We start from the raw sequence: 26,228 nt of genomic DNA on the forward strand, positions 1-26,228 counted from the left end.
GCAGCAGTGTTGTCAGGGCGAAGGTGGAACTTGTGGGGTAAGATGGCGCCTGCGGCGGCCGGAGCCGCACCCGGGGAGCGGGGGCTCAAGAGCCTGGTGTGGCAGAGTAAGTCCGTGCCCCATGTACTCAGGCGTTACCTCTCCCCAGGGAAGGGCTGAGAAGGCTCGGGTGCTGAGACAGCGTGTCCTGGACCACTGACACCTGCCGTGCGACTGCGCCGAGCCTGGCTGCCCCAGTGACGGGAGCCTGGGTTCGGGCCCTGCCCTCCTTCCTGTGGGGCCTTTCTCCCTGGGCTCCGCAGCCCGCTCTCCGCTGCGGTGTTCCCCGAGCTCGCGCTAGCCGCCTGACCGCTGAGACGTGGCGCAGCGGCGGTGCGGGGAGATGGCCCTTGCCTCACCGAACGGGAAACAGCTATGGGCTCAGTGGGGCCGGAGCCACTGCCTCGTGAGTTGCAGGCTGTGTAACGCTGGCCGCGGCGCCGCCCCCCACCCCCGGCTCGCTTGAGGAGCGGCCGCGGTCGGCGAGGGCACGGCGCCCGTGGCGCGCCTTGTGCGGAAGCGTCCGATGCAGAGGAAGGAGGAATGGTGTGTTTGGGTCACGTGGGTCCTTCCTTCCCGGGCCTGGGGAAGTCCTGGGGGTCTCATTATGAACTTACTTCTTTACAAAAGTGCTCCGGTGGTTTCAGCTGCTGGGAAGTGGCACCGACTGGCCGTAGGCCTTGTTCTTAAGTCCTCTGTGGTCTAATTTGCACTAGTTTAATTAGTTTTGCCTTTGTCCCGATTATCTTTTTCCATAGAAATGTTATAGGGGAATAGTTCTGTTACAAAAACTGCAACATTCTCTTCTTTCTCCTGTGATTGGTGGCAAAAACTGTTGTGGTGTTGACAGGCTCATTAAGTGGAACATCCATTACAGGGGAAACTTGAGCATAACAAAAGTTGAACTTCCTTGACCCTGTGCACTCTATGGGTATGTCTCCTTTAGAAGAATAGGTTGAATTTAATAACGTTGATCATATGTCATGTGCACTTATGAAGCTGAAGTTATCTGCTCTTATTGGGGACTTTGTGAATTGCTTTCGTCTGCCCTGAAGCGCAGCAATACCAGTATAAGACCCATTTTGGTGACAAGCGAGTAGCCAACTTGCAATGCCAGATTGCTACAGGTCAGTCGTGAATCAGTTCAGAGTTGATAAATCTATGGTGGGGGCTACTATGCTCCAAGTGACTTTGGGAAATGTGTAGGACATGGCTTTGCCACAGTGAGGTTCCCTAACTGTTCTGGGGCAATAGACAGAACTGGTATCCCTATCTTGGCACCAGACCAAAGATTTCGTAAACTGCAAGATGTTCTTCTCCATAGTATTGCAGTTGCGCATGGATTGTCAGTGCCATTTCACTGACAACATGGGATGGTCAGGAAAGGTTCATTATGTGCATGTCTTTAGTAATTGCTGTTGCTTCAGAAAGCTGGAGGATGGAAATTTCTTCCAAACTATAAAATTGTCATTGAGGATGTTGAAATTCCAGTAGTTATTCTTGGAGACCCAGCTTGCCCCTTGCTTCAATGGCTTGTGTGAAGTGCTTTTCAGGCAGCCTAGACAACAGTAAGGAGCAGCTCAACTACAGGCTGAGCAGATGTGGAATGGTGGTAGAATGTGCATTTGGCTGTCTAAAAGCATGTTTTCAGAGTTCATTGATTTGGTTAGACCTCAGCAAAAGCAATATTCTCATTATGGTGGGCATTTGCTGTGTGTGCCATAATGAAAGTAAGAGGGATAGGCTTATGGTGGGGAGCAGGGATTTTGAGGCAGATTACCTAACCGTTAATTATGAGCAGCCAGACACCAGGACAATAAAGAAAGCACTTGAAGGGGCGCAGTGAATCAGAGAGGCATTGAGAACCAGTTTCGTGAAAGATCAGACAATGATGTGCAAGTTATAAATGTTGCTTTTAACAAGGTGGCCCCTGCTGTAGACTGCTGGCCTCCCCAAATACAGTTGACACAAACAGTTGAAGACCTTGTGATGGTAGCATGCATTTTTATTTAGGAAATTCAGGGAACAGACATAGAGAAAGAGTTCATGTTGTGAACTCTGGTGGGAGGTGGAGGGTGTGAGGGTAAGTGTCTCATTACAATTTCCTTGCGTAGCAGTCACATCTATGGGATTATCAGCCTTCTATTCTAGCAGACATAGAATACAGTAAACCGTCTATTTAACGGACCCCAATATAACGGACATTGGAAATAATGGATGTTGTCTGCCAGGGTTTCCCCCTGCCCCACCAGTTAAAGAAATGTTGGACCTCAATAGGTCATCAGTTCAGTCCTCAGCCCTCTTGGCAAGCACCACCTGGATAATCTCTTAGATTTTTATCTAACCTTCTCTGAAAATGTTCAATGGTGAAGATTCCACAATCTCCCTAGGAACTTTATTCCAGTGTTCAAATACCTTTAATAGTGAGGAAGTTTTTCCTAATGACCAACCGAAGGCTCCCTTTCTGCAATTTAAACCCATTGTTTCTTATCCTATCATTCGGGGTAAAGAAGAAGAAGAATTTTTCTCCCTCCTCCCTTTAAAACCCTTTTAGGTACTTAAAAAACTACTGTTATCTCCTGTTTTCTAAACTAAAGAATGCCAGTTCTTCCAGTTTTCCCTCATAGGTCATGTTTTCTCTCCAGTTTCTCTACATTTCTTGAAATGCGATGCCCAAAATGGGACACAATACTCCAATTGAGACCTAATCAGCACAGGTTAGAGCAGCAGAATTACTTCTTGTAGTCTTGCTCATAATGATCCTGCATCCCGTAATCATGAGGCTTTTTTTTCTTTTCATCTGTGTCACACTCTTGACTCATCTAGCTTGTGGTTCACTGTAACCCTCTAGATTCTTTTGTGCAGTACTCCTTCCTAGACGGCTACTTCCCATTTTGTGTACATGGTTACTCCTTCTTGAGTGGAGTTCTTTGCCTTTGTCCGTATTAAACTTAATCCTATTTACCTCAGACCATTTCTCCTGTTTGTCCAGGTATTTTTGAATTATAACCCTGTCTTCCAAAGCACTTGCAACACCTCCCAACTTGGTATTATCTATAAACTTTATAAGTACGCTCTCTATCCCATTATCTAAGATATTGAAAAGAACCAGTCCCAGAATTTATCCCTGTGTAACCTCACTTGTTGCATCCTTCTAGAATGACTGTGAACCATTAATCTCAGGATGGTTATCCAGCCAGTTATGTACCTGTGTAGGTTGCATTTCCCTAGTTTATTTATAAGGTCATGAAAGACCATATCAAATGCTTTACTGAAGTTCAGGTATACCACATCTACCCCTTCTTCCTCATCCACAAGACTTACCCTATTGAAGAAAGCTACCAGCTTGGTTTGATGTGATTTGTTCTTTGCAAGTCCATGTTGGCTGTTATCTGTCATCTTATTTTCCAGATGTTTACAGATGAACTTCTTAAATATTTGCTCCGTTATCTTTCCTGGCACACAGGTCAGTCTGACTGTTCTGTAGTTTCTAGGGTTGTTGTTATTTCCCTTTTTATAGATGGGCACTTATTTTCCCTTTTCCAGTCTTCTGGAGTATCTCCTGACTTCCATGACGTTTCAGAGATAACTCATCCCTGGGAGTAGTGAAAGACTGCTTTTGATCCCCTTCCCCCTGTCTTTCCCCCACTTCCACTAGGGGAGAAGAGGCTGTGGAGTTTGGTGAGGAGGGCATGTAGTTCATCATAGGATGCAGGAGAACTCTCTGTTCTGGATGTTTTTTCTGCACCTCTGCCAGGTGCCTCATCAGCACCGGCTGCTCTCCCGCAAGCCTGAACATCTCATCCTGCATTTTACTCTCATGTTGTCTGTATGCTCTTCTCTCCTCTTATTCAGTGCATATAATCTGTACCATGGTTCTCTTCCATGCATTCCATTGTGCTCTGTTGTGGCATGTGGATTGCATTTGCTCATTAAATATTTATAAGAAGATGGGTGACATCAGTACAGCAGTGTTGAGCTCTCCAAGGAGCAGATACGGACTCAGACCACAGTCTAGTGATTGTGAACTTCAGTGAAACTCAAGGGAAAGTATAAGACACAGTTCAAGAAACAACGAGACATGGCGAGGCTACGTGAGGAAGAAATGGGGAATGCATACAGAGCAGTGCTCGAAGAGAAGATCAGGAATGGGGGCACAGAGGAAGACCTAGATAAGAGAGTTGAAGGAATAGCCATGGCGATAGAAGAGGAAATTGAGCAGACTTTTTTTGGAAGAAGAGAAGATCAAAAAGAAGTGGATTACGCAGGACATGCTGAAGTGGTCCAAGAGAAGAGTATTGAAATCAGAAGGGATGTTTCCAAGAGGGAAGAACAGCAATATAGAATGAAATTCAGTGAGGTAAGGGAAGCAGCCAGAATAGGTAAGGCAAAATGGTTAGAGGAGCAGTATGAAGATACAGGGAGGTATTACGGCAAATATATCATAGAATCCTATGTCTGGAAGGGACCTCAGGAGGGCATCGAGTCTAGCCCCTGGTTCAAGCAGGATCAACCTCAACTAAGCCGTCCCAGCCAGGACCTTGTCAAGCTGGGACTTAAAAACCTCTAGGGATGGAGAATCCACCACCTCTCTCAGCAATGCATTCCAGTGCTTCACCACCCTCCTGGTGAAGTAGTTTTTCCTAATATCCAACCTACTCTTCTCCTTGAGTAACTTCAGACCATTGCTCCTTGTTTTGCTGTCTGTCACCACTGCAAATGGTTTCTCTCAATCCTCTTTAGAGCTCCCCTTCAGGACGTAGTCATCTTCTGCAAACTAAACAAGCCCAGATCCCTCAGCCTCTCCTCGTGTGCTCCAGCCCCTTAATTTTCATTGCCCTCCATTGAACCCGCTCCAGCACTCACACTACCTTTCTATACTTGGGGGCCCAAAACTGGACACAGTACTCCAGATGTGGCCTCACCAGTGTTGAATAGAGGGGAACAGCAACACCTCTAGATCTGCTTGAAATGCTCCTCCTAATGCACCCTAATATGCCATTAGCCTTCTTGGCTACAAGGGCACATTGTTTACTCATATCCAGCCTTTCATCCACCATAATCCCTAGGTCTCTTTACACTGTACTGCTGCTTAGCTAATCGGTCCCCAGCCAGGGAGGTGGATCAGGTGATCAGGAATATTAATAAGAAGTGGCAGCTAAAGCAGTTGGTGCTCAAAGATGAGAACAATGAGGTGCTCATGAACAAGGAGAAGGTTCTACAGTGATGGACAAGATATTGCAGTGATCTGTACAAAGCACGGTTGGACCTGAGTGTCTTAGAAGAACTGAAAGAGGTAACATTGAGAGTGAGACTGATATTTTGAAGGAAGAAGTAGAAAGAGCAGTGAAATGACTAAAGAATAACAAGAGCTCTGGAAATAATATCCTGGGAGAGATGATCAAATACAGTGGAGAAAGTATGATTCAGGAAATACACCAACTATGGAAAGAAGGGAAGGCACCTAAGAAATGGATAAGAGCCATGCTAGTGCCAGTACACAAGAAAGGAAGTGCGTGTTGAAGTCGTACAGAGTGGATAGTGGACTGATAAGGTCTTTGAAGGAATTCAACAACAATGTGGAGGCAGTGGTGAAAATGTGCAGACAGTTCGGAAGTTGGTTTAGAACAAGCTGATGTACGAGACAAGGAGAGCTGCCACCACCAAGTATCTTCACGTACCTGGAGAAAGCTATGGATAAGATCAAGGAAGAAGTAGAAGGGATATTTGTGTAAGGGATGAGAATAAACAACTTGAGGTTCATGAACGATATCGTTACCATTGAGGAAGATGAACAGAAACTAGCGAGAATGGTGTAGGTGCTAAATGAGGAAGGGAACCAGTATGGACTGATTGATTTATGAACATTAATAAAATGAAGAGAATGGTATTTGGAGATAAAGAAATAGGAAGGAAGGTCAGTGTCATAATTATCATCAGTCCTTTGACCAAGGTCGTTGGGGTGCCTTCATGACAACGTTCCTTATAGCGTTTCTCCATCTTTGGCGGTTGTGTGCCAATTCTTGAGTTGCAGCAAAACTCATCCCTGTCCATTCTTTAATGTTGTCTATCCATTGTTTTTTCTGTCTGCCACGTCTCCTTGCAATATGGTCTTGGACAGACCTGATGATCTTGTTACGTGTCCATACCATCTTAGTTTTCTCTTTTTCACTCTGGATAGTGGGTCATAATGAGGTCCTGTTGATGATGTAATGAAGAGGTCAGAAACTAATGTGCGCCATTTAGGGGATGTTGAGAAGCTTGTGGAAAAACCTCATTTCAAGGGCCTTGATCTTGCACTCTAGTTCTGCTGTCAGAGTCCAGGTCTCACAAGCATATAAAAAGATGGAGTGTACAAGAGCCTGCATGAGCCTTACTTGTGACTTTAGAGAGATGTTTTTATCCTTCCAGATTGGTTTTAATTTTGCCATTGCTGTGATTGTTATTGCAATTCTGGCGAGTAGTTCTGGTTTTTTACCTGCGTCAGAGCTGATTGACCCTAAGTATTTAAATTATTTTACAGCTTCCACTTTCTGTTGTTTTATGGATATTTGTGCGGATATGCCCTCAGGATTGTTGGTCATGAGTTTTGTCTCTTCTGCGTTTATTTCCATGCTGTATTTTGTTGAAGTTTTATCTAGGCATTTAACAAGGTTATCTAATTTTTTTTTCACTGCCTGCAAGTCCAGCAACGTCATCTGTGAAACATAGGTTGGTTATAGATTGACCACCGATGCTCATGGTTCCAGGGCGGTCATCTGTGACGATACGTTCCAGAAAGATGTTGAAAAGGGTAGGAGAGAGCATGCCGCCCTGTCATACTCCTACAGTGGTACAGAACCAGGCACCAACAGCACCATTCAATAGTACTGCACTACTGGCCTTTTCATATAAATTTTTAATTAAGTCAATGAGTTTACTGTTGATGTTAAATTGCTTCATTGTTGCCCACAGTGCTGCGTGCCGAACTCTGTCAAAGGCCTTTTTAAAATCAATAAAAACGTAGTACAGGTCTTGCTGATGTAAATTATATTTCTTACAGAGTACAGATAGGTTGAAAATCTGTTCAGTGGTACTCCTGCCTGATCAAAAACTGGCTTGTTCTTTAGAAATAATCTTCTCGGCCTGGGGTGTTAGTCTGTTCAGTATGATTTTCAGCATCCCCTTACTAGGGTGGCTAATTAAGCTGATGGTCCTGTAATTTTCACGTAACTGTAGATTTCCTTTTTTTAGGAAGCATTATAGTTAGTGATTGAGTCCAAGTTGTTGGCCATTCTCCACTCTGCCATATTTTGTTGCGAATCATCATGAGTATGTCAACCATACTACTACCTCCATTTTTTACAAATTCAGATGGCATGTTATCTATGCCAGGTGATTTGCCTGCTTTTAGCGATTTAATGGCTGCTTCAACATCCTCCCGTAGGATGGAAAAGTTTGTTTCTTCTGTTGGGTTGTTAACTTTCAGAACGTTGGGATCTCCATTGGAGTTATGGTTGCAGAGCTCAGAGCAGTATTCTGTCCATCTGTCTATAATGTCTTTCTTTTTAGTGAGGCAGTTACCAGTTTTGTCTTGTATAGTGCTTATTCTGTGTTGTGTAGTCTGTGTTAACCCTTTAATAGTTTTAAAATCTTTCTTTCTGTTGTTTGCATTTAGGCTCTCTTCAATCTCTAAACAGCCGTTTTCGATCCAATTTTCTTTTGCTGCTTTAATACTGGTTTTTATTTTGTTGTTAACTATCCTATATTGTGTTGCTCCTTCAGCTGATTTTTTTTTTTTCTTTTTCTTAAATTCCTTTCTTTGATCACTAAGGTTCAAAATCTCATTTGTAATCCATTGTTTCTTTTTGGGATGATGTATTCCTAGTACCTCTGTCGCTGTTTCTGTGACTGTTTTTCAAAGCTTTTAGTGAGAGTTTCTGGGTCTTGCTCAAGTGTGATCAGGGGAGCAAATTTCCCTCCTATCGTAGCTTGGAACTCATGGACAGTATTTGGGTCTTTAAGCTGGTCCAGATTAAATTTAATGCGACTGTTCTTTGGTTTGGTAATCTTTTTCAGTCGTATCTTAAAACTCATTAAGACCAGGTTATGATCACTCCTGATGTCTGCTCCTGGGAAGCTGCGTGTCTTTTATGTACATTCACACCTGACTGGAAGCGCTTTTTAATTAGGATGTAATCTGTCTGGTTATGATGTTGTCCATCGGGGCTGTGCCCGGTCCAACATCTTGATGGTTTATGGGCTGCCAGTGTGTTTGCTACTACTAAGTTGTTGTAGCCGGCAAATTCCAATAGTTGGAAGCCTCAGTCATTAGTCACTTAGTTGCAAGAGGGCCCAGTGAGATTCTGCCAGTTGTTTATGACATCCATGCCTATGTTGGCATTCCGGTCACCTTGTACAATTACAATGTCTTTTGCTTGCATCTATAGTATCCTGAAGTTGAATGTAAAAACTTTCCGTGTAATCATCATTGTGGTCAGTAGTCGGTGCATACATTTGGATGACAGTAACGTTGAATGGTGAAACTTTCAGATGTATAGATATGATCCTGCTTAGATATCGGGCAGCAAGCTAAAACTGAGTTCTTGATATCTCTGTGTGTTAGGAAACCTACTCCATTAATATGTTTGTCTTCTCCACTGTAATAGAACAAATGGCCTTTGTCTGTTCTGAGCTCCCCAAAATTTTTCCATCTTACTTCAGAGTCCAAGGATATGCCAGGTGTAGTTTTTCATTTCATAGGTTAGTTCTTTAAGTTTACCAGTTTGATTTAGTGATCTTATGTTCCATATGCCTACGGTTAGGTATTTTCTTATGCTCAAGGTTTTGGTTCACCAGTAACTGGCTTAACACAACCATCCTGGTGGACAACAGAATGCGCGGTCCTTGTTAACCCAGGCGACGACTGATCCGGTACGGAGTTAGTTAAGTTAGATGTCATGCGGCATGTCTTGGGCAAATTTCAAACCTGGCAGAGCCCATCCCTCTCCAGGCAGCCAGAGCCCCTTTAGCCTACCTCCTTGTGGAGGCAGTTACCAGTCTGCACCAGTAGGAGGTGGGGTTGACTTATGTGGGCACGGGTCAGCAGCAGTCTACAACTTTTTGCTTTTCACCCTCCCATGGGGGGAAGAGCTAGTTGATCCTGACACTGCTGGCTGCAGTGATAAGCGTGCACCACACCTTACAGTAGGTCGGTGTAGGAGGGAATAAAACTAGAGAATGTAGAGAAGCTTACGTACCTGGGGAGCAGCATGACATATGATCTTGATTGTAAGAAGGAAATGGCAACTAGAATAGCAAAATCAAAAGTGAGTTTGAAGGCAATGGATAAAATCTGGAAAAACAAAACAATTAGCTTAGGAACAAAGCTGAGTGGCTTGAAGAGGTGTATTCAGGAGCATGTTGTACAGATGTGGGTGATTTGAGGAGAAGAATATTAGTATTCAGGAGGAGGTGTTATTGAAAGATCCTAAGAACAGGATGGATGCAGAAGGTCACCAATGAGGAATTATATAGGAAGATACAGCCGAAAGAGAACCTACAGCAAAAGGTTATACAACGGAAGCTACAGCTGTGCTCAAGGAGAGTGGGGTTGAATTTGGTTCCAGCCCCAGCCAGGCCGCCACCATGGCCCCTTATTGTTATAGGGCGCTTGGGTTGGGACATCCTCAGGGCCAAGGGCTCTCTGGTCCTGTAACATCCATGGTCCAATACCAGACCAAAGAGTGTTGATTTTTGGAGGCGGAACCTGTATGTACAGAGCTGGTGCTGCATGTTCACTGACAAAAAGTTACGAATACAGCTGAATGTTTGGGGGAATCTAGGTAATAATTTGGACTGATTATATGGATCTGTAAATTTTGAAAATACTCAACTGAAATGAAAACTACAGCCTCAAGTTTTGCACTGCTTTTTGTAAAATAGAAAAAAGGATTAATTGCAAAAATACTTCTGGAGACTCACTTAATAGAGTATTTTATCTTGTTCTTTTTGATATTTCCATAAGCATAGCTGTCACTAAATAACTAATTATGGTGTTAATTTTTGTATGTTTTTAAACTGACAAGTGATGTTTTTATTTTCCAGAGCTAAAATCATCAGTATTTGATGATTGTCGGAAGGAAGACGAATGGAAGGTATAGTTAATTTTGCTTTTTTAAAAAACCACTTCAGAATTATTCAAAGCAATAGAACCATAGAGTTAGAAGAGACCTCAGAAGGTCATCAAGGTCAACACCCTGCTCAAAGCAGGGCCCATCTCAACTAAGGCTAAGTAGAATGCAGATATGCAATTCAGGCTACGGCAATTGTGTAGCTAGTATTGATGTGTCTGTGCTTGGCTTACTTAGCCATCCTTGCTGAAGAAGGTCGATAGGAGAGTTTCTCCAGTCAACCTGTCTTACTGCTCCCTTCTCATGAGTAGTATGGGGGTCAACTGCAACCCCTGAGAGGGACATTTCACGTGTCCCTACCAGACCAACTAGGCTGATCTTGATTAGCTTGGAGAAATAGTTAGAGTATCTGAGGTATAAATTGGGCGTTTAATGTCCTCCTGTACCTTGGTTTTCATATGTTGCTTTGCAAAATCTTACCTTTACCTTCTTAAGAAACAGTTACAGTAATATCAAAACAAAAAAGGAGTAAAGTAGCACTTTAAAGACTAACAAAATAATTTATTAGGTGAGCTTTTGTGGGACAGACCCGCCCCTTCAGACCATAGCCATACCAGAACAGACTCAATATTTAAGGCCTAGAGAACCAAAAATAGTAATCAAGGTTGACAAATCAGAAAAAAATTATCAAGGTGAGCAAATCAGAGAGCAGGGGGCGGGGAGGTGTGTTGAGAATTAGATGAAACCAAGTATGCAAAAGAGCCCCAATAGTGTCCCAGAAAATTTCCATCACGCTTCAAACCACATGTTAATGTGTCAAATTTGAATATGAAAGAGAGTTCAAGTGAGTGATGGGGGGGAAAAGAAGTTAGTAAGAAAATAAACTTCAGTTTCACGCTTCCACAGCTGGTTATCAATGAAAGAGAATTAAAAACAGGGAATATAACTTGTCCTACAATAACTGTAGATGATACTGAATTATTTGCCTAAATGCTGCTTTTTGGTATTGTATTTAGATAATTATTTTAGATGACTTTACTACTAAGCTGCTGTCGTCATGTGGCAAAATGACTGATTTACTGGCTGAAGGCATCACTGGTAAGTGTAAAATATTTGTAAAAGATGCCTTTTTAATCTAGAGGCAGATGAAAATGTTGGGCTAATATATACTTTCTGATGCTACTATTATAAATGAGAAAAAGGACAGGAGAATGTGCCTTTACTTGTTTAATATTCCATGGTTATTGCAAGCCTGAAAAATTGGGTTTAATGGTACTCTCTTGAAAGCATCTTGCGTCATTGACATAGAATCCTGGGGCTAGAAGGGACCTCAGGAGTCAATTAGTTTAGCCCACCGCTTCAAGCAGGATCAACTCCAACTAAGTCATTCCAGCCAGGACCTTGTCAAGCCAGGACTTAAAAACCTCTAGCGATGGAGAATCCACCACCTCTCTAGGCAACACATTCCAGTGCTTCACCACCCTCCTCGTGAAGTAGTTTTTCCTATTATCCAACCTACTCCTCTCCTTGTGTAACTTTAGACCATTGCTCCATGTTCTTCCATACGTCACCACTAAGAACAGTCTTTCTCCATCCTCTTTGGAGCTCCCCTCCAGGAGGTTGAAGGTTGCTATTAAATCACCCCTCAGTCTTCTCTTCTGTAAACTAAATAAGCCAAAATCCCTCAGCCTCTCCTCATAGGTCATATGTTCCAGCCCCTTGATCTTTTTCGTTGCCCTCTGCTGAACCCACTCCAGTACATCCACATCCTATCTATACTGGGGGGCCCAAAACTGGACACAGTATTCCAGATGTTGCCTCACCAGTGCCAAATAGAGGGAAACAGCCACTTCTGTACATCTGCTCTCAGTGCTCCTCCTAATGCATCTAATATGCTGTTAGCCTTCTTGGATATAAGGGCACACTGTTTACTCATATCCAGCCTTTCATCCACCACAACCCCTAGGTCCCTTTCCGCTGTATTCCTGCTTAGCCAGTTGGTCCCCAGCCTATAACAATGCTTGGGATTCTTCCGCCCCAAGTGTGGGATTCTTCTGCCCCAAGTGCAGGATTCTGCACTTTTCCCTGTTGAACTGCATCAGATTTCTTTTGGCCCAATCCTCCAATTTATCTAGGTGACTCTGTATCCTATCTCTACCCTCCAACATATCTACCTATTCCCCTAGCTTAGTGTCACCTGCAAACTTGCTGAGGGTGCAATCCAGTCCTTCGTCCAGGTTATTAAGAAAGATGTTGAACAACACTGGCCCCAGAACCGAGCCTTGGGGCACTCCGCTTGAAACTGAAGGCCATCCAGATATTGAGCCATTGACCACTTCCTGTTGGGTCTGATCATCAAGCCAGCTTTCTATCCATCTTACAGTCCATGGATCCAATCCATACTTCCTCAACTTATGGGCAAGAATGTTGTGGGAGACTATAGAAAAGATTTGCCAAAGTCAAGGTATATCACTTCCCCACGTCTACAGAGCCTGTTATCCCATCATGGAAGTTAATCAGATTGGTCAGGAATGACTTGCCCTTGCTGAATCCCTGCTGACTGCTCTTGATCACTTTCCCCTCTTCCATGTGCTCCAAAATGGATTCCTTGAAGATCCCCTCCTTCATTTTCCCAGAGATTGAGGTAAGGCTGACCTGTAGTTCCATGGATTGTCAAGTATATTTGTAAAGTCCAGAAACTGGTCTGTCAAAGCTGACTGGCTGCTCACTCTTGAAACTTTGTGCTGTTATTTCTGCTATGTCCCTTTTGTCTGTCTGCTGTCCTTAAAATCTGATATAATTGATCAGATTTGAAGGTCAAAAATAAAAGACCTGTTGGTTTAAGCCTTGCTTGAAAGAATTTATCGTCAGCTAACAGTCTACTAATGAAAAAAATTGCTAGCCTTTGGGGACAGTTGTCTTGGTGTTTTTCATGCTCTACAAGTGATCAGACACTTCTCTGTACCTTCATGGAAACAGCAAATCAAGTATGTGGTTAGACACACAACTAACTTCTTAAGATCTTTTCTGTTGTAGTTAGCTCAGTGAAAATAGATGCTCAGGACAGAGTAATAGTCAAAGAAAAGAAAGGTATTAGAACAGGTGTAATAGTTTTAGCATTTTCTACCCCCATATATAAAGCAACATAAAGCCCTCATTTTGAATGCTGTACTCTTTCTTGAGAAAACAGAAATGGAAGGGGTCCAGAGAAGGGCAGTCAAAATTACTGAAGCCATGGAAAGACTTTCCTATCGAAAAGACCGAGTCTGAATCTTTCCTATGCCATTGACTTAAACCTTTTGCTCAGAGTGGAGCATATGTCATCTACAAGTCTCCTCTTACTACACTGTGACTTGGGACAAAACTTTATAGCTGACTCCAGGAGTACCCCAGTTGTTGTACTTCAGTCCCAGTAGATCATCTTCACGTTTTTTGAGGTCTTGCTCTTTGGCATTTTCATTGCTAATTCCATTTGAGATGTTGAGACTATGACATTAGACATTGTTTAAGCCATGGACACTGCTCTGCCATCTGTGTACATGATACCACTAAAGTACAACGTCAGCCTTATGAACCGAGCAGTCAACTACACATCTCATTTGGAATCAGAAATATGCAATCAGGCAGCAGCAGAGGACACTGCCCTGTGCCGCTTCCCCCTCCCTGACTCCGCTGGGGGGGGAAAAAAAAAGCAAGTGCAGTACTGTATTAAACTGATGTTTTTTTAAAAAAAAAAAAAAAGATTTGACAGGATAAGGAAACTGCTTCTATGCTTGTTTCAATTAAGAGATGAAAATAATTTTTCTTCAGGATAGGTAAAGTTTCAAAGCTATATTAAGTCAATATTCAGTTATATATAATTGGAGGTGCCCATCTCCTAGAACTGGAAGGGACCTCTGGAGGTCATCTGGTCCAGTCCCCTGCCCTCTTGGCAGGACCAAGCACTATCCTTGACATCTATTTGCCCCAATCCCTAAATGGCCTCCTCAAGGATTGAGCTCACAACCCTGGGTTTAGCAGACCAATTCTCAAACCACTGAGCTATCCCTCCCCTCAAGTTGAAAAGTTGTGAAAGGAAAAACCATAATGTATTGCACAGTTAACAATGTTTGAACTATGAACAACCTCCATTCTTGAGGTGCTTGTATCTATGATATTCTACAGTACTTGGGGTACTGCATTTTGTTTCCAAACTTTTGTGCAAAGATGGGGTCTGTTGTCTCATTGCTTATCCCCTCACATAAATGACCAGCAGGCTGCTATATTTGTGGTCCCTACTCTTCCTCTATCTGGTTTGCATGGCCCTATCAGGAGTTAAATTTCTTGTAGGCATAGCTGTCAGACTTACTGGAAAATATAAGACTCTCTGCGTCAAGGTGAAGTCCTCAGGGAAGGATGAAAAGACTAAGAACTGTGTAAGTTTAGAGTGGAAGGTACATGGTAGCTTTGAATAACTGTGCATTATGGAATTTCTTGCACTGTCCTCTAAAGCATTTGGTACTGGCTTTTGTCAGAAGCAGAATATCAGATGAGGTTTCATATGTAATCTAGTCTCAAATATGTCATATAGCAACTATATTTACTTATATTTTGGAGAAGACGAAACACTGCAGTCATAAACTTCATATCCTACAAGAACATTTTTTAAAGGGAATATATTTTCTTTGCCTCAGCCATCTTGAAGTTAAAAAAGAAGTACTTTTTGTATTAAAAACTTATTTAAAGTATTTTTAAAGATAACATTTCTGTGATGATTAATTTTAAATCATCTTAGTGAAAAGTTATACTTTGAAACTGATAAGTGAATATTAAACTTTATGAAAGCAGTTTTCATCCTTCTCTAATAGATTAAAAAAAGACCAGTGTTTTAATATGACACTGATAGACTAACTTCTCAAGTGTAGCTTATTTGAGTTGTCAATGCGGCTACTTAAAGTAAGGAAGAGATTGTATTCTTGGACCCTTAGGCTACATCTACTCTAGCAAGTTTTTAAAAAAAAAAAAAAAAAAAAAAAAAAAAAAAGCTTTGTGTCTTTCAAAAAATACTGCAGGGTGTCTACGCAGAACATGTGTTCTTTCAATATTAATTTGGAAGAATGCGGCACTTTTTCTGGTGGCCCTGTTCTGCTCCTGGATGAGGAAGACCACCTTTTTCCAAAAGATTCTTTCAGGGGGCAAAAACGTGTGTAGACACCCTGGGGGTCCTTTTTTTGAAAGCAGTCCATGGTGGTGTTTTCATGAGCAGAGTTTCCCAGCCCATTGTTTCGAAAGAGTGGACAGGGTGTGGACACTCTCTGTTGAAAGAACAGATCGATTTTGGGATCTGTTTTTTTTTTTGCGTGGTCATGATCTTCTGAAAGAACTTCCTGTCAAGGACCCCTGTAGTGTATCTCTGTTAAATCTGTCCTGCTTGGTGGTTGGTTGGTTGGTTTTTTTTTTAAACTTTGATACTGTGTCTTTGTATATTTAGTGTCACATGTGCCACTTCAGAAAGAGCAGTAAGTGCAACTCTTACTGTGATACACTTGAAAAGTGAATTAATTTTAGTCAGAATAAATAACTTCGCTGTTTCTATCTGAAAAAAATTTCAGTACTAATAGGTATAACTTGATGGTTAAGTAAACAAAGTGCTGCCTAAAGTGACAGTCCAGGAGACTGAGGTTGTCTGTTTATTGACAAATGCTGTAGCATGATCAGAAGCAAGGCAAATTTCATCATGTTTTTCCATGAATGCATTGCAGCCTTGTCTCAAGAAATAATCTGTATTTATTAAGTGTAGTGTAATGAATAAGCTAAACAGAGAAGCATTTGGAGGGGACACATTACATGAAATTGTTGGTTTGTAGAAAATCACCGATTTGCTCATGCATGCAGTTATGTTCAGTAGGTTAATTGTGCAAAAACTGCTGTATGTACAGATAAATGAAGAGCAGGGGTCAGCAATCTTTCTGAGGTGGAGTGCTGAAATTTGACCTTTTGGCCTCTATGTACAGTCCAAGTGCTTGCGAGTGATTATGTTTAAAAGTCACTATTGGTCCTACTTACAACAGTTTAATAAATAAATAAAGATGCAGAGATTTGCCATTTAGGTGGTGGTTGATTGCATGAGTTGGTCTTTAGTTAATCTACAGCATGCTTCAGGCAGCATGGGGAGGAGGAGGGGCAGGATGGGGCCAAGTTCCCACCCATGTGCTGATGGAAAATTGGCTTGTGTTGCGTCCTTGGTTGGGGGTTGCTGACCCCGATCCAGAGTACTAAACGGATTATGGGGTTTTTCTTTTTTCCTTCAGATGTTAAATATAAGAATTTTACAAATGTTGTGACCTTGTAAGCAGCTGTTTGCATGCTGGCCCCCTGTATGGAAGTCCATTGATTTCATTGGGGCTCTATAGAAGGACGGAAGTTCATTTGTGCACAGCAACTTGCAATGTGGTATCTAGAGTTTAGTTAGTACGTAATTCTGCTCTGCTCTCTTTATGGTGACCTCCAAGTGTAAAACCATGAGGGTTCTCTATGGATAACATAGCATCTGGCCCAAATCTTACTTAATCAGTTATCAGTGTAATTCAGTTCTCTCCAGAGAATAAATTACACCCATTTTATCTCATGGAAATATTGATGTTCTATACAATTACTGGTCAAATGGCACATTCTTAAAATATACAATAATTCAGAATGTGTTAGGGTATTGTGGGGGTCTTTTTGTTTAAAAATATTAATTTTCAGTGTAGTTTTCCGGACTTTATTAATGAAGGAAGGTATATATTGAATGCTTATTTTTAAATGAGTATCTTTATATATTGTAGCTGTGGAGAATGTTTATAAAAACCGTGAGCCTGTCCCACATATGAAGGCAATTTATCTCATCACTCCAACCAAGAAGGTTAGTCTTTTGAAGAAAAAAATACAACTGAGTGTTTACTTAGTTTTGCTTTTTGGTGGTGGTGGTAGTTGTTGTTTATTAATAACAACACACAAAGTATGACACACAAACCATTGTGATGTATTGTATGGAGATTACAAAGCTGCCATTGAAAATAATGGCTATGGAAAAGAATTGGCTGTACTGTTAGTACAGGAATGTTCAGAGAAGATTGAATCTTGAATTGTGAAATAATTTTCAGTGTAGCAATATGACATAACATTTTCCTTCTCTGTGCTTACTTTGCTGCTTTAAAGCAATCTTTTGTATAACTTCTGTTGAAAATGTTAGTAATAGTTTTTTCATTGTTTTGTTATTTTTGGGCTGGAAATACCAGAATTATAGTTCACTGTTTTATTTTTTCATGTGACTGTGATTACCATAGTTCTGCTTTCACACTGATAAATTCTTCTTTTTTAAATTGTTCAGAAATGTAGACCAAGAAAAGAGTTTTCTAAGGGCAGGCAAAAATACACACAGTTTTCTTTATAATAAATTATAATGTGACATTTTTATTTTAAGTCTGTAGATGGACTTATAAATGACTTTGGAAATAAATCATCCAGCAAGTACAAAGCAGCATATGTGTACTTCACTGACTGTAAGTAGCTTTTTTTTTGTTGAATTTGATAATGATGTATATTTAAAAATGGTTTTCAGCCTTGTTTTGCTACTAATATATTCTAATTTTCTAGTTGATTAACATTTGAAATATTAGCTACGGTGCAAAGTTGTGAAGGGAGTTTTGAGTCTCAGCTTGTTTAGAATGTAAGTGGAGGTTTAAAAAAAAAAAAAAAAAAAAATTAACCCATCATTCTGTCTGTTAATTATGCTGCAAGGCACCGTAGCCAGAAGTAGAAAGCTACAGGGTGTGGATTTAGAGTTTCTGTCTAGGGTGGCGCTGTGGCTCCTTATTTCCCAGAATAAGTATGACCTTTCATTTTATGCTTTAATGTTTAAATGTTTTGTGTTTTATTTTTATAACATACTAACTGTAGTTTATGCTATATAATGTAAAGGAAGAAGTTTTGTGAGCAAAATTATGAGGTACACAAACACATGGTCCTGTGCAGGAATAAAACCAAAAAATGACTTCCTTGGGATGACAGTTTGCTGTTTTTAGGATGGTTGTTGGAAGTTTGATTATATTTCATTTACTCACTATGAACTCAGTTGCCAGTTGGCTTCCACATGCTTGTATGGGAGTAAGGAAGTATAAGATGCCGCCTTAATGAAAGAAGGGTAAGCTGCTGTTCCCTAGATAACTCCTCCAGTCTGTGTCAGTGTAGAAACCATGGCTGCATTCCCTCCATTGTTAGAGTAGCCAAAAGACTCTGGGGAGGGAAGTTTGGCTTTGTCTACACTTGCACTTGCTTGACACAACTTCTGTTGTTCACTGGTGCTTCTTCCCTTCCTCCTGTGAATTCTAGAATTTTACTGCAGCAACTGACAGAACCACACTTGTTGGCACTTTTGTGGAAAAATGTGTTCACACAGAGGTGACCCCCTGCAGCGACTCTGGGGAAGGAGGTGGTCATGCCCCACTCCCACCCTTCCCCATCCATGTCCTCCCCTCTTCTGCCCCAGTTCTACACATGCCCCACTGCTTCCAGTGAATGTGGGGCAGGCCCCCCAGCTCACCTAGAGTGACACAGCCTGAGAGTAATGGTGAGCTAGGAAGCTCTCAGGTTACGCCGTTTTGGGGGAGAGGCGAGACTGCCCCCCATTCATTAGAAGCAGTGCAGTGCTGACACTGTTTAGGGTGGGGGTGCATGTGGCCCCCTCTGCATCCTCACGCATCCCCCATGTTCACATATGCTGACTTTTGCTTTTTTTTTTTTTAAAAAAAAAAAAATAGGGCTGTTGACACAGCCTTATTGCTAAAAGCTGCATAGTGTTGACATACCATAAAAGTGCACTAGGAAAAGATGCCCATGCTCTGTGTGGTGTTAAAATTCTGACAGCCAGAAGCTAGGACTAGATGATGGGGCTGGATCATTTGCTGATTGGCCCCTTCATTCCTTCTGAAGCAAGTGACAGACCTTGTTATGGCTGCTGCTATGTTCTTATATTCTAGTTCAGCTGACCTCCCCCAAAGGAAGCACACATTGAATTTTGTCTGTAATCAGTTTGGTCCCTGTTCTGCTGCTTGGAAGCATATAGCTGCACAGCCCCCTTACTCATTCCAGATTGTAAGAGGCCTGTCAATTTTTGAAAAAGATCTCCGGAGTACTCACTCCTTATGCAACAGTTGCAGAATTCTAACAAGAGTAATTTAATGCAGACCCATTGTTAGAATACTCCTCTTCCCCTGAAGCCAAACTTCATTCTGTTGTTTGAATTATAGTTTGTGATATTATTGTTCTGTCTTGTGTGTGTTTATGCTGTAGTGTTAGCGCTTAAAATGTTAAAATGAGAAACCTAGTGCAGTAGATTTCTGCTATTAGGGTTGTTTTTTTCAGCATCTTATTTGGTGAAATGTCCTTCAGAAGGCATATACCCTCTGTATATGTGCTTAATATTGCCCCCAGGATTCTAAGATCATCTTCTCTTTTCTGACTGTAGTTGACCAAGTTCCTTGAGACCGGTTATCCTTTGTTGGAAAGGTTTCAATTTAAAAGTAGCACTCCTTAGCTTCAGTATATTTTTTCCTTACTGACTTCCAGTGTCCTTTACTGTTTTTTTCATTTTTGGTCAGTCTGTTGTCCAAAGCATATTTTTGGCTTGCTTCATTGAGGAGTCTACCAATCTCAGAATAGTTTTGCCACCAGCAGCAATAATTCTTGGAGCTTCATTTCCTACTCCTTTCAGGGGTTTTTCATGCTAGTTACCTGCATCCTTGACATATTTTGGCTTTGGCCTTAGCTTCTTGGCATAATATCTAAATATGGCAACAGCAGGGTTCTTTTATATGTGTTTGGAGTACTTAATAGTCTCTCTTTTTACAGTGGTTCTTCACTAAGGCACCATGGTTCATAGTAGTCTTAGGCTACGTCTACATGTGAAGCCTCTTCGAAGTAGCTTATTTCGATGTAGTGACATCGAAATAGCCTATTTTGATGAATAACGTCTACACGTCCTCCAGGGCTGGCAACGTCGATGTTCAACTTCGACGTTGCGCAGCACCACATCGAAATAGGCGCAGCGAGGGAATGTCTACACGCCAAAGTAGCACACATCGAAATAAGGGTGCCAGGCACAGCTGCAGACAGGGTCACAGGGCGGACTCAACAGCAAGCCGCTCCCTTAAAGGGCCCCTCCCAGACACAGTTGCACAGCCGACAACTGGTTGCAGACCCTGTGCATGCAGCATGGATCCCCAGCTGCGGCAGCAGCAGCCAGAAGCCCTGGGCTAAGGGCTGCTGCACACAATGACCATAGAGCCCCGCAGGGGCTGGAGAGAGAGCATCTCTCAACCCCTCAGCTGATGGCTGCCATGGCAGACCCCACAATTTCGATGTTGCAGGATGCGCAACGACTACATGGTCCCTACTTCGACGTTGAACGTCGAAGTAGGGCGCTATTCCCATCCCCTCATGGGGTTAGCGGCTTCGACGTCTCGCCGCCTAACGTCGATGTTAACTTCGAAATAGCGCCCGACGTGTAGCCGTGACGGGCGCTATTTTGAAGTTAGTGCCGCTACTTTGAAGTAGTGTGCACGTGTAGACACGGCTTTAAAGTTCCATCCCTATAGTTCCATTTTTCTGGGGATTTACTGAGATTTGGATCTGTGCAGTGGTTAGCTCATCATCAGGACACTGGTATTACGAAGTTCTTTAATTGCCACTTCACTTGAAGAAAGATTGAGGCAGATACGGCTGCTGGTTCAGAACCAGAATGGTGGGTGTTCTTATGTTCTGTGTAACATTTGGATAAGGATTACCACCAACTGGGGTGTAAGATTTACTCATGAACCATCAGGGATCACCAGTGCCTCAAACCCCTTCTGATCTTTAATAAAAATTATTGTTGGCTTAGCCAGAAAAACCTCAAAGGCTTTAGTATTAAGTGAAGAAAAGTTTAAGTCCTGAGATTTAGGATTTTGCTTTGACATTCAGTACAGGTCTAATTAGAGGCCTTCATAGAGGCTTCATAGAGGCTTTTTCACTTGTATCCGTTGTATCAGGTTTAAGCTGTTGAGGAAAACATCCATGCAAAACGCACTTCTAAGCACCACTGCTAGTAGGAATTAGGCACAAATGTCTGATTTGGTGATATGTTTAATGATGCAGTCAATGAGAGCAGCTACCTATAGCATCTGTACGTGCAAGTGTGAATATTTATCAGTCATCTTATGGACGCTCATCAGAAGCTGGAGGGCCTGTTCAGTGATGAAAGCAGAAGTGAATCTGAGAAAGACTAACACCAGAGTAACTACCCTTAGTTTCGTTGGGTCTGCTGTACAGCCTTTTATCCCTCCCTCCATTGAGGGAACCAGGAGAAGGAAGAATTGATACCACTAACAAAACAAAAAGCAGTCAAGTAGCACTTTAAAGACTAGCAAAATAGTTTATTAGGTGAGCTTGCGTGGGACAGACCCACTTCTTCAGACCATAGCTGGACCAGAACAGATTCAATATTTAAGACACGGAGAACCAAAAACGGTAAGCAAGGAGGACAAATCAGAAAAAGATAATCAAGGTGAGCAAATCGGAGAGTGGAGGGGTAGTGGGGAAGATCAAGAATTAGATTGAGCCAAGTATGCAGACGAGCCCCATAGTGACTCAGAAAGTTCCCATCACGATTTAAACCATGTGTTAATGTGCCGAATTTGAATATAAATGTCAGCTCATCCACTTGATACCACTAAGAATGAGTTCAGGCATTAATGCTGAGCATTAAATGTCAGTGAGTTATAATCTCACTTTTCAAATGTAGCAAGAAGGTTTTTGTATGTGTGCAAGATTGTGTGTCTGGTAAACTTAGGGCTTTAATAGGGGAAGACAAAGTGATTTATTTGTTGATTATCGTGATTATTTGGTTATTCATCAGTGCTACAAAATTGGCTTCTGTGACAATGCACATTCTGTCCATATAGAGCTACTTAGTAGTTTAGTGTTTTTTTTAAAATACAGTGTCTTTGCAAGTCACAGTAGCCATGAAACTGAGCAGGCTTCAAGCCCTGGTGGTCTCATGTCTATAGGCTGTTAGTTAGAATAGGTTGTAGAGCCCTTTAAAATCCACTTGGCTTTTTGTTTCATCAGCTACTCATTTAGTAGCTTCTGAATCTCGAAGGCTGGGTCTACACTTGCCCCCACTTCGAAGGAGGCATGTTAATCAGGGCCACAGGAGATTACTAATGACGTGTTGTGGCTAATAAATTTTGAGGAATAAAGGGACTTCAAAGTAGCATGGGTACTTTGAAGTACCCGCGGCTACACACATGCCGGCACTTCGAAATTTGAAGCTTCGAAGTTGCCATGGGGGAAAATTAGCCTATTGAAGTGCTGCACATTCACCGCAGCACTTCATTAGTAATCTCCCATGGCTGTGATTAACATGCCCCCTTTGAAGTTGGGGGCAAGTGTAGACAAGCCCTAAGAGAGCCCTGTCTAAATAAGTCTGATTGTGTATCTCCCTGTTAGAGGTTTACAGAACTGCAACTTAAAGATTTGTCCACTTATTTTATTTAAGGAAAAATCATTTACCTTTGTCTCAGATCTGTTTCTGTTCCAGGAATTTGCTAAGCCCTCACATCATCTTCTCTGCATAATTTAAAGTCAGCTTCTAGACAAAATATATTTCTGAGATGGGTGCAACAAAACTGTTTTATCTGCTTTATGTTTGATTTGGGGATGTGTATTGTAATTGACTATCGTTTCAACCTCTTTTTTCGACAGGAACTGACAAGAATTTTGTGGGCCACCTAATACCCTGAGAAATGGGCATATTTCTGATTTCTAGAAGTTGAGAATTTTCTGTTTGGGAGATAGGATAAAACAGGATAGGTTGTCTGGTAACCTGCTGGAACGAACCAAAGACTAACATCTCACTCTTAAAGAACAAGAGTAATAAAGAAATGAGGTTTTATCTTGTAAACTTAAATATTAATGTATTAACTTGAAAGAGATATAAAATGATTTAATAACATTTTAATCTCTTTTCCCAGTTTGCCCTGACAGTCTCTTTAATAAAATGAAGTCATCTTGCTCAAAGGCTATAAGAAGGTGCAGAGAAATAAATATTTCCTTCTTTCCATATGAATCTCAGGTAAATTTGAGTATTTATATTAGCATAACTCCAGAAATTATACTGAATCTTATATTTCGAAGCATATTTCGAAGTCCACTACACAGTCCTGAAATGTAGTTAGTTTCCAATATATTTTACAGACAGTGTGATAAATAGTACACAAAGTTTACCACCATTTTAGTTTATTTCCATTGTGTTCGCAAGATGAAAGCAAATTGCTGTTGTTATCAAAGGTTTATTTTCAGCTTTGTTCATTACATGACTGCATTCATTTACAATGCAAAGTTTTGTCATTCAGCTGAGTTCTGGCTTGTTTTAAGCACTGTTGTACTGTACTACTCTCTATATTATATATTGTTAACAGTACTGTCATTCTGGCATGTGACTAGATAGAATTAGTTAAGACCCTGGAATTAACTATTCTTTGAGAGATGGGAATTCAGCAAGAGAAAACGATCCAGAGCAGTTATGATTCTAAATGGGAAAAAAGACATGGTTAAATGATGAATTTAATAATAATTATGTGAAAACACTGATGATAATCACCAGTTAGGGTGTAAACGACCAATGAAAGAAGCTGGAAACTGTCTGCAATAGTAAATTTGTCATTCATGCGGATCATATCAAAGGGGGAAAAATGAGATGCTGCATCAACATTGCTATTACAGGGAGACCACCAAGGCCAAGAATCCTTACTGCACTGCAGGAAGTTGTAGAATTTTCAGAGGGTTGCTGTTCTTGCGTTACTTTCTCTTGTTCTGTACCTTTTCTTTCCCGTACTGTATGCCACCCTTCTGCAGTCACAAACTCATACTCCAGCTGGCATATGAGTGTAGGTGTGGCTCTTGCCTCTTATATTCTGCTAAGGGTGCTTCTTAACTGAAGGGCTCCTTTATTTTCTCCTCAGTTTTCAGTGGGCAAGTCTTGGGATTGTAGTAATGTAATCAGAATGTTCTTCCTAATGCTGACTTACACTTATCACAACTGGTTATCAGAGCATTGCTTTTATTAAACTTCCATTAACAAAGCAAAACAAAAACTCCCAAACTTTTTAGTTTTGATTAACCACCTGTATTCTAAGTCAACTGAAGGTTTTGAAAGCTTCAGTCTTGTGGAATTTCACTGTCTTGGTCCTCCAGACTCTCTATCTGAAACAGAGAAATTGATTGGTTTTCTAACGAAAAAAGTAAGCAGAATCCATACCCCTTTCCCTTTTGTGGTTTTTGTTTATGCTTTGGAGTTGGGGAACCACTTAGGTCTTTGTAAATCATAAATATGCAATAAAGCATATATTTTTTGCTTGCTTGGCTGCCTGACAGATAAGAATCCCCTGATGACATTCATCTGCACCCAGCGTTGCACATTGATAGAGCTTGGTAGAATCAGACTTCATCCTGGGATAGATTTGAGTGGCCATGTTCTGCAAGAAGGAAATAAGTGTTTTGTGCCTTGTTTGCAGAGAGGATTCTTATTTAGAATTTGGTTATGTAACTATGGAGGTAATGTTAAGTTAGCGAAAGAGCCAATTGATGAAAGGATTGTGTGACTCTCTGGCAGCCACGTGTTTAACTGGGGAGCAGCCAGAAAAGTGATTTTTAGTAGAGTCAGAAAAAAGTGAAGTCTTTTGCTGATGTTCCACAAGCGTATGTGTTTGTTTTTCCCTCTTAGACCATAACTTCTTAAATGCATGTCGAATTGTAGGCCTAAGCAGGTTTAATTTTGTCCCTTTGTAATCACCTTGGCATTGCATTGTATTGCTCCATATCAGACATTGGATGGTGTTTAGTTCTGACTGCTTCAGGTTCCTCCATCTGTACAGGTAGTGAACAGGTTGAAACATACAGTAATGTCTGTAAGGGAGAAGAGAAAATGGAGGAGAGTAATAGAGGAAAGGAGAGTAAGAACAAGAAACAAAGATGAGCTCAAGAGGACTGGGAAAAGGAGAGAGAACTGAGGTAAAAACGATGGTATCATTAGGCAATGTTAGCTTAGCTTTGTATTTTTTTGTGCATGCAATTTTTTCTTACAAAGTAAGGTCCTTAACACATTGACTATTGTTCTTAAAATATATGTATATAATATATTTAGAAATAAAAACAATACTAAGCTTTTCTGTGCCTATGCTTTACTAGGTGTTTACCCTCAATGTCCCAGATGCATTCTTCTGCTGTTACAGTCCAACTGTGGAAAAGGCAAATGGCAAAGATGCCATCATGGAAGCAATGGCTGAACAAATTGTTACATTATGTGCAACTTTAGATGAAAACCCAGGAGTAAGGTATAAAAGGTAGGACAGAAATATGAGTTTACAGACTTCGTGCTTTCAGTGCTGTTTAGAAACAGCAGTGTTCCATCTTTCTGGTATGCTTTTAGTAAGAGCGAATAAAATATTTTATCCTTAACTATACTTAAATTAGTTATCATGAGTCCACATATAAAGTAAGCATGGCACAGATTTTTGTTTACCCTACGCATGTAGCAACTTTTTTATGGAGTTGGTCTCAATGCTTTGTTACTGGTCACTTGCAGTTAATGTTTCATTTGCTAATATGACATAATTTTCATGTACTGCATGGGGAGAGAAGCATTTGCATGCATCCTGTTCCACTGGTTCTGCATGAGTGTTCTACCAGTAACCCAGCAACAGAGATTCTGTTACTAAATTTGAACCTAGGAAGAAGTCTGTCTCTTTCTTGAGTCCCCAAGTGAATTTGGGAAGCAGAATAAGCCAGAGTAGAGGAGAAACAGATGAGGTCTGAGATCTGTGGGGTTTTGGCTAAGGAGCAATACGAGTCGAGTCAAGAGTCCTGTCTTAAACCCCTGAAGAGAGCAGGGAGCAGCTGATTCTTGGGGCATTAAGAAAGCTTTGAATTTTCACTCCATGAAGTCCTTTCAGGTCACAGGGAAAGATTTAGATGACGGCTGATGGGATGAGAAATAGGCAGGACTGGGCATATATGTAT

The 26,228-nt window shown here is 41.4% G+C and overlaps 1 protein-coding gene across 1 annotated transcript in view; it reads left to right on the forward strand.

The window, feature by feature from the left end:
* The window catches only part of STXBP3 (syntaxin binding protein 3), a 63,206-nt gene continuing 36,978 nt past the window's right edge, over nucleotides 1–26,228 (forward strand). The window contains exons 1-7 of the mRNA XM_075003585.1: nucleotides 1–106; nucleotides 10,126–10,175; nucleotides 11,168–11,249; nucleotides 16,958–17,034; nucleotides 17,596–17,674; nucleotides 23,183–23,283; nucleotides 25,398–25,552. Of these exons, the coding sequence (XP_074859686.1) occupies nucleotides 43–106; nucleotides 10,126–10,175; nucleotides 11,168–11,249; nucleotides 16,958–17,034; nucleotides 17,596–17,674; nucleotides 23,183–23,283; nucleotides 25,398–25,552 (608 nt within the window). The 5' untranslated portion in view covers nucleotides 1–42. The remainder of the gene's footprint in view (nucleotides 107–10,125; nucleotides 10,176–11,167; nucleotides 11,250–16,957; nucleotides 17,035–17,595; nucleotides 17,675–23,182; nucleotides 23,284–25,397; nucleotides 25,553–26,228) is intronic.

Source organism: Carettochelys insculpta, chromosome 9, assembly GCF_033958435.1.
Source record: "Carettochelys insculpta isolate YL-2023 chromosome 9, ASM3395843v1, whole genome shotgun sequence".
Taxonomy (NCBI): Eukaryota; Metazoa; Chordata; order Testudines; family Carettochelyidae; genus Carettochelys; species Carettochelys insculpta.